We start from the raw sequence: 10704 nt of genomic DNA on the forward strand, positions 1-10704 counted from the left end.
CCTTGGCAGCTGCGGGCGCGGCGCGAGGCGATCCGGACGCGGCAGCGGGGACAGCGACCCAGGAGCGAGCGGAGGGCGAGCCGCGCAGCCCCGGCCCACGGAGACATGAGCGCGCGGCCGCCCACCGCACCCCAGGCGCAGTGGCCCGGCCCCGCCGCCCCGTGATGGGATCCTGTGTGTCGCGAGGTGAGGACAGGACGGTCCGGGACGCGGCGAGGACCGGGAGGGGTGGGGGGCGGCACCAGCGCTCTGCTCAGGGAAGCCAGGGTGGGTGTCCGCCCTTCATGGATCAGCCGCGCCCCAGAGGACACGGTGCCCCCCACGGGGACAGAGCTCGGGAGGGGGACGAGCAGCGCGCAGAGCGGGCGGAGGTCTCCGCACCCCACGCCCCACTCGGCACCCGGCAGGTGGCATGAAGCAAGGTCCGGGTGCCATGCTTTCTTCCCCGCAGCTACACGCCTCCTGCAGTGTGCCTGAGAGGGGAGGGAGGCTTCCTGTTTTTTTCTGGTCCTCTTATGGGCCACTGAGCTCCCGGAAGACAGACAGACCTCGCTCCCGCTCAAGATGCAGGCAGGCCTTTCTAAGCCAGGATCCCTTTTCTCCTCTCGGGGTGCCTGTGTCTTTAGCCCCAGAACCCCACCCCCACCCCACGCAGGAAGGGGTCAGTAGGGATGAACAGGTTATCAAGGCTCCCTCTTCCCCACCCTCATCCCTAACTCCATCCCCACCCCCACCCCTGCTCAGGGGACAGGAGAGGACAGAGGACAGCTGATGCTCCCAGTAACCCCTGGGTCTTTGTCTCTCACCTGGCACCTTGGCCATTCCAAGGTGATTCCAGAAAACTGGAGTGACTGTCCCTCATCTGTGGGGTTTGGGGAGAACACTGTCTGTAAATGGGTGTGTGTGTGTGTGTGTGCATAGGGTCTTTCATAGATGCTGTGGGGAGGGCATATTTGTATTTGGAGTAATATTTTAGGAGAGGCTGTGGGGTATGGGGACATGCCTGCACTCAGAAAGTGGAAGATCAAGAGCTCAAGGCCAGCATCCACAGCATAGAGAATTTGAGGCCAACCTGGGCTACATGAGAGCCTGTGTCAAAAAAAAAGCAAACCCCTCAAAAGAGGTTGGGTCATGCCGGGGCGTGGTTGTGCACGCCTTTAATCCCAGCACTTGGGAGGCAGAGGCAGGTGGATTTCTGAGTTCGAGGTCAGCCTGGTCTACAAAGTGAGTACCAGGACAGCCAGGGCTATACAGAGAAACCCTATCTCGAAAAACCAGAAAAAAAAAAAAAAAAAAAAAAAGAGGTTGGGCCATTGTCCCACTTGGGAGTCTTACCCACTGTGGGAGCAGGGGGCGGGGCCAGGAGTGAGAGTGTACAGAGGTCAAGTCTACTCACCTCAGCCCCAAGGTCTTGCAAGACGCCATTGCACTGGTCACTGGTAATTTACCCAGGTAGAGAAAGGTAAAGTGGCTTTAGAGTAGCCTGGGCAGGCCCCCTGGGGACCTCCAGGGAAATGTTGAAAGCAGCCCTCTCCCATTCCCTGGACTCTCTCAGGTTCCTGGGGGAGTGTTGAGGGAAGTGACTCAGGAGGTCCCCAGAAGGTGACAGTAGGGACAGGGAGATCATCGGTAAGGGACAGGAGGAGCATGGTCAAGCTGTATGAAGTTGGTTCAAGCTGATTGGGGGTGACGAGGTACTTCCTGAGTGTCAGGCACCACGTTAGAAGCAGCTGGGAAAATCCAGTATGGCTCCTGGCCTGCTGAGACCTGAGGAACCCAGCCTAGCACCTGGCCAGTGGGACAGTTCTCAGAGTGGAAAGCCCTGAAGGGTGTTTTTGGTCCACTCTCAGAGTCTGAGCTGTCCCCAGAAGCCCCAACGACTCATGGATGGTCTCCCATGAAGGCAGTTGTGGGTGTGAGGTATCTGGATATTTTTCCTTAGTGACCAGGTCCCTTCTCCACCCCTTGGCCAACCCATGCCGGAGTGCACTGGCCTGTGAGCACAGGAGCCACCCAGAACAGTATAGAGGCCAGACAGCAGTGATGCCTGCCAAAGTCACACTGAGTCTGTGGCCTGGGGTCTCCAAGTCCCGTGCTCCTCCCGTACTCCCCTCTGCCAGGGCAGTTTGTGGTCACGCTGGCTGGGACAGTCTCCATTCTTCATCCTGCACTTTGGGCTTCCTGAGTGACACCCCCAAATCAGGCTGTATTGTCTTAACTTCTCTGTCCTGAGAGGTCTCAACGTGCACCCCAGCAAGCTTAGAAGCGAGAGATCTGGTGGATGCGTGGAGAGAGGACAACCATCCTTCTAGAGACCCAGCTGGTGACCCACTGGGCAGAGGTCACCTGCTCACCTGTCACTTGGACAGTTTTATGGCTCACTGGGTTCTACTCTAAAACCCTGTAGACACAAAAACTAATGCATCCAAATACTGTGGTCAGCCGCATTTTACAAATGACTACACGACCTTGCCTAGGGCCATAAACTGGGAAAGAGCAAAGACCCGGCTCTAAGTTCTCCACAGCTAGGCCCTCAGCCTCAGCACCAAGCAGCCAGCCCTAGTGGAGTTCAGACGTCTCAGGGATCCTCGGTTGACCACAGTCCCCACCTGCCAAGGGTTTTCATGGGCCATGTACAGAGCCTGGAGTGGAGGTCAGGGATCATGAACTTTGCACGAATGCCCCATGGAGTCTAGCGGGTCCCCCTCTTCCAGGTCCAGGCCATACCTGAAAGATCCACCCTGCCCAGCTGTTAGCCTCTGCTGCTGGGCTACAGGATCAAGAGTCCCCAGTCCCTGCCAGTGTTCCCCAGAGGGTCATCTTAGCAAGTTCAATGGGGATGGGAACGGTGTGGGAGTGTTAGAACGGGTGGGGGGAGGGTCGCGATGTGACGACACCCTTAGCATCAGTATTGAGGACATCAACACTCCATAGCTGCTTCTCTCGTGGGGCTAGTGTACCAGCCTTCCAGCGACAGATTACCCCAGGCCTTCCTGGTAGGCAAGGGGACCCCCTCCTTCCTCCCAGGAGGCAGTAGGTGCTAAGCACCATGGGATACCGACCACACACACCACATCTAAGAACTAGTTTGCGTTCCTTTTCTATTTTTATTTTTCTAAATTTTAACTTTATATTTATTTATTACTTTCGAGTCGGGGGTCTTATCCTGTAGTGCCTGGCTGATGCTGAACTCAAGGTCACCCTCCTGCTTCCGTCTCCCAAACACTAGCACTTCATGTTTGGGCCACTGTGTCTTCCCTATTTATCTTTTTTCTTCCCCTTGTTTAAATAGGGTCTCCAGTAGCCCAGGCTAGCTGCAACTTGCTATGTAACTGAGGGTGACCTTGAACTTCTGACCCTTTCACCTCTGCTTCCCAGGCGCTAGGATTACAGGCATGCACCACCGTGCGTGCCTCCCGTGTGTGGTGCTAAGGGACCGAACCCAGGGCTTCACGCGTGCTGGGCAAGCACTCTGTCCACTGAGGCACACCCAGGGCCGCTGGCTCATCTTGTTAAACCATCACTCATTGGATGCTTATTCTGAGCCAGGCTGGGCTAGCCTTTGCTCTCCTGACTCCTTAGCTCTCCTTGAACCTGGCAGGGAAGTGAGTTCAGAGAGAGAGGCAGAACCCCCCCCCCAGGCTGCCCAGATGCAAATCCAGGGCCTGTAGACCCCAGTGCTGGGCCTCACCCCCACCCTATACTCTGTGTTCCCGAAGGTTCCCTGCTCTCCCCCGAAGCACTTGGTACCTGGTCAAGAGTTCCGAACAGATTTCTGGGATCACTCAAAGGCCTCCCGTGTCTGGTTAGGTTTTTGGCTGCCATTGGCAGCGGCTGGCAGAACGAAACAGCTAGGAAGCCAGAATCCACCCCCCACTCCGTCTCTGGGTCCCTCTGTGCCCACCCCATCCCCTAGTTGTACATCTTTTCTATCAACCCTCCCACCACAGCAGACCGTCAGCCTCCAGGCCTGCCCTGGGTTGGGGGTGGGGTCTCTAGTGTCCAGCGTACTGGTGGTTACAGGAGCAGACACTGGCTCCCTGACGAGTCAAACATCTGATATGTCTGAAGAACAGGTCCTGAGTGGGGCCTGCCAGAGCTCCTGCTGGGAGCGACTTTGCAGTGGGCCTTGTGGGAAACTTAGGAAAGAGTAGACTGGACTTGACCTCTAAGAGTTCATTCAGTCTGAGGGGAGGGACAGTTTTACATTTAAAGAAGTCTAGTGAGGCACACACACACACGCCCCAGAAAAGATGACTGGAGGTCCCTTTCTGGAGATCAGCACTATTTGGTGGTTGGACTTTCATACTACCCCCAAAATTTAGCTCTGTCCCTACCCTTTACTAGCCAGTGACTTGGATAAGTCCCAGACTCCATTTTCTCATCTGTCAAGTGGGTATGCCGCTACGTCCTTTGCAGGATTCAAAGCGAAATCATTGATGAGGAATCAGCTTGGTGCCTACCCCAGAGCAGATGCTTAATAAACAGGCAGTGTGTCCTCACAGGCCAGGCTTCTCCCTCAAGGGAGTCACCTAGTTGGCTTAGGCCGACCTGGCGGGCTGCCTGGAGATGGTGTGACTGAAGTAGGCTGGGCCCCAGGAGGGGAGACAGATCGGATTGGGAAGGAGCTGGGGTGAGTGGAAGCCCTTGGTTGGGGTTGGAAAGGGATTCCTGGGGCACCTCTGAGCTCAGCCAAGCAGACCATTATATGACCATCACGGCCCAAGGTGGTTTGGGAAGACATTGGAGAATGGTCCTCTGCCAACTTCTATGGCCTGCTCTCTTGGCAGGGACTCGCTAGGCAGAGAGGCCAGTGACTCACACTTCTGGTCTCTGTCTGTAGGGACCAGAGGGCTCCCAAGGTAAACCCCAGTCCAGGAACAGGACTCAGAAATCCCACTGTCCCGAAAGACAAACTGAGGGACAGAGACAGGGTAGTTCCTCTGAGGGAGCCCTGGCCACCTCGGTGTTGGTCTCTTTAGCCCTCAGCACACGTGGATGGGAAGCGGGACAAATGTGGGGAAGACATGACTGAACCAGAGGACTAAGCCCAAGGCCGCTTCTCTCCAGAGCCAAGGGCAGCTGATCTGTCACTGGAGGGACCACCTGGTGCATCCTTTTGCCACAGGTGGTGGGAACTTTGGGGAGGCAGCACGGTGTGTGTGTGTGTGTGTGTGTGTGTGTGTGTGTGTGTGTGTGTGAGCTTTGGGCCCAACTTGCTGCACACTGTTTTTCAACTCCTTCCCGCTACTGGGATAAAAAGAATCCTCTTTGCTCTTTCTGCACCGCCTCCTCCCAAGTGGCCACAGGCCACTGCTCCCGAGAAACACTAGGTGCAGGTGGCAACCCCAGTGACTAAACGGGCGGGGACACAGAGCCGCAGTGGATAGCTGTATACACTCTGGGCAGCTCTGAAGCAACTGAGAGGAAACTGAGGGGCTATGCCTCGGAGTCAGCCAGGAACCAAGCAGGGAAAATAAGGTTGGTGGGGAAGCGTCACAGCATGAAGAACCCAGGTTAGATATTATGGAGAACTGTCTGGGTGGTTAGGCTGACTGTCTGATTGCGAAGCATTCTTGATAAGCAGAAGGATGGATGGGGAGCTCTGGGTGACACCCCTTTTTTGGTCTTCATGTTGCCATGGCAACCAGGGGGGCGGTCACTCCTGTAGCCCAAGGAGGTGGGGGAGGGAGCAGGTTCAAAAAGGGGCCTCGGACATTGAGGTCAAAGGTGTAGGGTATACGCTGTAAAAGGAGGAGAATGTCACCACAAGACTCCCTTGGGGAAAGCTTCCAAAATAGCAGGCATTAGAGGTCCCCGGAGCTGTCCCCCCAGCCCCACCCTACATGACAATGTGTTTTTCCAGTCACCAAGGCCATGATGCATCCAGGTCCCAGCTGGGCTAAGAGCAGCCTGTGATTTCACCCTGGGCTGCTTCATTACCTGACATCGCGATGGCAACCAGGCCATGACATCATGGGGCTAAAGTCTCCAGGGGCAGAGGGAGACTTAGTTAGGGCGCCTGGATCCCAGATGGGAGGGAGGTCAGACAGGCAAGGGAGGCTGAAGTCAGGAGGCCACCAGCCCACCAGCACTTCAGCCAGCCTCTGGTGTCACCTGCTGTGCTGGCTCCTTACCATCCCTGTCACCCGTTGCTCTGTAGCTGAAGAGCCCCCAGGGAGTCTAGAAGCGCCCCGACACCCATTCAGGTACCCTGCACCACCCTGCAGCTAGACAGACTCAGGCTTTGCACAACATGCAGAATTCCAGAACTTTTTATTTGGTGTGATGTGTGTGTGCGTGTATGTGTGTGTGTGTGTTGTCTGTATCTGTGTCTTTGTGGTATATAGTGTGTCTGTGACATGTGGTACATGGTCTGTCTGTGTATGTGTGTGTGTTGTGTGTGTTTATGTGTGTTGCTGTGTCATCCAGGCTGACTTGGAGCACACCATATACTCCTGGACTGGCTTCTAACTTAAGTACTCATCCTCCTGCCTCAGTCTCCAGCATTGAGATCACGAGTATGAACCACCATACCTAGTCACAGCTTTCAAACTTTAAAAAAAATTAGTTATTTACAAATATAAGTACACTGTAGCTGTCTTCAGACACACCAGAAGAGGGCATCAGATCTCATTACAGATGGTTGTAAGCCACCATGTGGTTGCTGGGAATTGAACTCAGGACCTCTGGAAGAGCAGTCAGTGCTCTTAAGCTCTGAGCCATCTCTCCAGCCCAAACATATTTCAAAGTTAATTTGAAAAATTTATTCTATATGTGTTTTGCCTGCATGTCTGTCTGTACCATGTATGTCCCTAGTGCCCAGGAAGGCCAGAGATGGGCATTAGATCCCCTGGAACTAAATTACAGGCAGTTGTCAGCTGCCATGTGGGTGCTGGAAATTGAACCCAGGTCTTCTGAGAAAGTAGCCAGTGCTCTAACCACTGAGCAATCTCTCCAGCCCCTGGTTTTGTCCTTTTTTATACATATGTGATGTGATGTGATGTGATGTGATGTGATGTGATGTGATGTGATGTGATGTGCTGTGGTGTGGTGTGGTGTGGTGTGGTGTGGTGTGGTGTGTGTGTGTGTAGGGGTATGTCTGTATGACATTATATGTGTGATGGTCATAGACCAACTTTTGGGAATCAGTTCTCTCCTGTCAGCTTCTGGCTCTCAAGGTTGGACCCCAGATCGGCAGCAGGCACATTCCCCTGGGTGAGCATCATTCATAGTGCTCTTGTTATACCTTAAGGTATGAGATATGGCCCCATAGGCTCATCTATTTGAATGTGTGGTCTCTAGTGGAACTGTTTGGCAAGGATTGGGGGGTGTGGCCTTGCTGGAGGAAGTCTGTTGCTGGAGATGGGGTTTGAATTTTCTTCTTTTTTTTTTTTTGTATTTTTTGGGGGGGTTAAATTTTGAAAAGCCCATGCCGTTTCCTCTCTCCCTCCCTCCCTTCTCCCCTCCCTCTCTCCTTCCCTCCCCACTTTGTGTTTGTGCATCGGATATGTACCACAGCTCCCTGCCTGCCGCCGTGTCCCCTCCATGGTGGCTGCAGATTTCCCCTCTGAAACGTAACCCCCCCCCCAGCTAACTGTTTATTCTATAAGCTGCCTTAGTCATGGTCTCTTTAGCACAATAAAAAATTAACTAAGACAGACTTGTGCAAACAAGTATCTTTTATCTTGACCCTCTGCACAGCTAGAAAACTCTCTCACCTGTGGGCATCCCCCACCCCCACCCCAGTGACACACAGGAGGACATGCCTGGTGTGCATGTGACGCACAGGCACTTTGGGACACGGGACCGAGCCATGGACTGCTTCTGGCTCTGATAGCTTCCATATTCTTCTATTCTCATTTTATTGTCTAAACAGACCTGGTGAGAAGCAGGTTGAGAGTGTAGTTCAGTGATAGAGTGTTTGCCCATCACGCATAAGGCCCTGGTTGTGATTTCCAGCTAGAGATCATAAATAAATAAATAAATAGCAGCAAACGAATGAGAGATAAACCTAATGAATGTCATGCATGACTGCTGCAGGGCTGGCGCCCCCAGCCCTGCCTTGGAGTCTTTCCTCTGTAGACTTGGGAGGTGCTGGAGCCCAGAGAAGTGCAACAATAAATCAGGGTCACATGGCCAGGACTGGCACACAGCAGGCTGTGCTGGGCCCTGCAGAGTCTGAGCACATGGCTCAGCCCTCAGTCTCAGAACCCATGTGGTCCTCTGTGCCTTGCCCTCCTTATGTCTGGGTCACTTTGGGGCAGGAGAGGACACTGGCCATCACCTTGCCTTCTCCTGTAGTGTCCCAGACAGCCTGGCTCCAGCCTGGGCCTTGGCTCAGCATCCCAGCCTTGGGAAGGTCCCAGCTCTTTCAGAATGTAATTTGGCTGAGAACTCTCACCTTGACCACAGGCCTACACTCACCTTCCTCCCTGCAACGAGGATGGGTGCTCCTGAGGTGTTAGCTCTGAGGCCTCCCCTCTGTTGGGACCCCTTTCTTCCCTGACCTGTCTGTGGCTGGAGACAGAGCCCAGCTGTTTTGATCATCTGGAGTTCTAACTAATGCTGGCTTGCTGGGAGGATGTCTGAACTCTCTGCTTTCTTCCTTTGAGAAGCCCCTAATGACAGCCTGCTGTGTGCTGGGCCCTGTGGCTGGTGCTGGGGCTGCTGTGACCAAGCAGGGACTTGGGGAGATCATTTAGTTGGCAACCTTCCTGCATTCCATTCCCCAAGCCCATGTCAGGAGGCCAGGCATGGCAGCCTGCACTTGTGGTCCCAGCTCTGGGGCCCAGAGGCAGATAGAGGTCACTAGCCAGTTGGCCTAGCCTACATGGCAAGTTCTGGTCCAGTGAGAGACCCTACCTCAAAAATAAATGAATAAGAGCCAGGCAGTGGTGGTGCATGCCTTTAATCCCAGCACTTGGGAGGCAGAGGCAGGAGGATTGCTGAGTTCCAGGTCAGCCTGGTCTACAGACTGCGTTTCAGGACAGCCAGGGCTATACAGAGAAACCCTGTCTCAAAAAACCAAAATACATACATACATACATACATACATACATACATACATACTAAACAGCTCCTGAAGAACAATACCCAAGTGTCCTCTATCTAACCCAATATACATTCTCTCTCTGTCTCTGTCTGTCTGTCTCTGTCTGTCTGTCTGTCTGTCTGTCTCTCTCTGTCTCTCTCTGTCTCTCTCTCTCTCTCTCTCACACACACACACACACACACACACACATCTCACACACTCACACACAAACATGGAAATGTCATCTCAAAGTAAAAGAAAATATAGAATATGTTTGTATATTAATCTAAGTTATTACAAAAGAGTAAGTGACATTAAAAAAATTTATAGCTGAGCTGGCACGCACGCTGTTCCTCCCAGCACCTGGGACGCAGAAGCACATGGATTTTTGAGCTCAAGGCCAGCTTGGTCTACAGAGTGAGTTCCAGGACAGCCAAAGCTACACAGAGAAACTCTGTCTTGAAAAACCAAAACCAAAGACAAAACAAACAAACGTCAGCCGGGCATGGTGGCGCATGCCTTTAATCCCAGCACTTGGGAGGCAGAGGCAGGTATTCTGAGTTCGAGGCCAGCCTGGTCTACAGAGTGAGTTCCAGGACAGCCAGGGCTACAGAGAAACCCTGTCTCGAAAAACAAACAAACAAACAAACAAACAAACAAACAAACAAACCTCTTATTTTATGTAGATTGTGTGTTTTGCCTGCATGGATGTCTGTATACTATGCATGGATACTCAGAGACCAGAGAAGGGTGTTGGATCCTCAAGAAGTGGAGTTGCAGATAGCTGTGAACTGCATTGTGGGTACGGGGAATTGAACCCAGGTCCTCTGGACGTGCTCTTCACTGCTGAGCCATCTGTCCAGATCCTCAGACTCACTCTGTAGTCCAGGCTGGGCTTAAACCCACAGAGATCTGCCTGCCTCTGCCTTCTTCATGGTGGGATCAAAGGTGTGTGCCACCACTGCTTTGCAACATTTTTAAATTAAAATGTGCCACACTCCTTTTATCCTAGCACTTGAGAGACAGAGGCAGGTGGATCTCTGTGAGTTCAAGGCCAGCTGGTTTACATAGAAAGTTCTAGGTCAGTCAGGGCTGGTTAGAGCTACATGGTGAGACCCTATCTCAAAAATATAAAGTAAAAAGAAAAAATTACAACAGTGTGGGGTACATTGACACAGACCTATAGTTCCAGCTGCCTAGCAGGCCGCGGCAAGAAGTTCAAAGATAGCCTGGGTTACATAGAAAGTGTCTGTGTCAAGGGCTGGAGAGATGGCTCAGCGGTTTAAGAGCACCTACTGCTCTTCCGGAAGTCCTGAGTTCAAATCCCGTCAGCCACATGGTGGCTCACAACCATCTGTAATGGGATCTGATGCCCTCTTCTGGAGTGATCTGAAGACAGCTACAGTGTACTCACATATAATAAATAAATAAATCAAAAGAGAGAGAGAGAGAGAAAGAGAGAGAGAGAGAGAGGTTTCTGTGTCAAGATGGAGGCAGAAGAGGAGAAGGAATCAAGATGCCTTACATTATTTATTTATTTATTTATTTATTTATTTATTTATTTATTTATTTAATTTATTAGTTCAGCCGGGCAGTGGTGGCACACACCTTTAATCCCAGCACTTGGGAGGCAGAGGCAGGCGGATTTCTGAGTTTGAGGCCAGCCTGGT

At 52.7% G+C, this 10704-nt stretch overlaps 1 protein-coding gene across 2 annotated transcripts in view; it reads left to right on the plus strand.

The window, feature by feature from the left end:
- Fam131c (family with sequence similarity 131 member C) overlaps positions 1–10704 on the plus strand; it is a 16466-nt gene continuing 5762 nt past the window's right edge. For both annotated transcript variants that reach the window (XM_021160535.2, XM_021160536.2), the window contains exon 1: positions 1–186. In XM_021160535.2, coding sequence (XP_021016194.1) covers positions 165–186 — 22 coding nt within the window. In that variant the 5' untranslated portion in view covers positions 1–164. The remainder of the gene's footprint in view (positions 187–10704) is intronic.

Source organism: Mus caroli, chromosome 4, assembly GCF_900094665.2.
Source record: "Mus caroli chromosome 4, CAROLI_EIJ_v1.1, whole genome shotgun sequence".
NCBI lineage: Eukaryota > Metazoa > Chordata > Mammalia > Rodentia > Muridae > Mus > Mus caroli.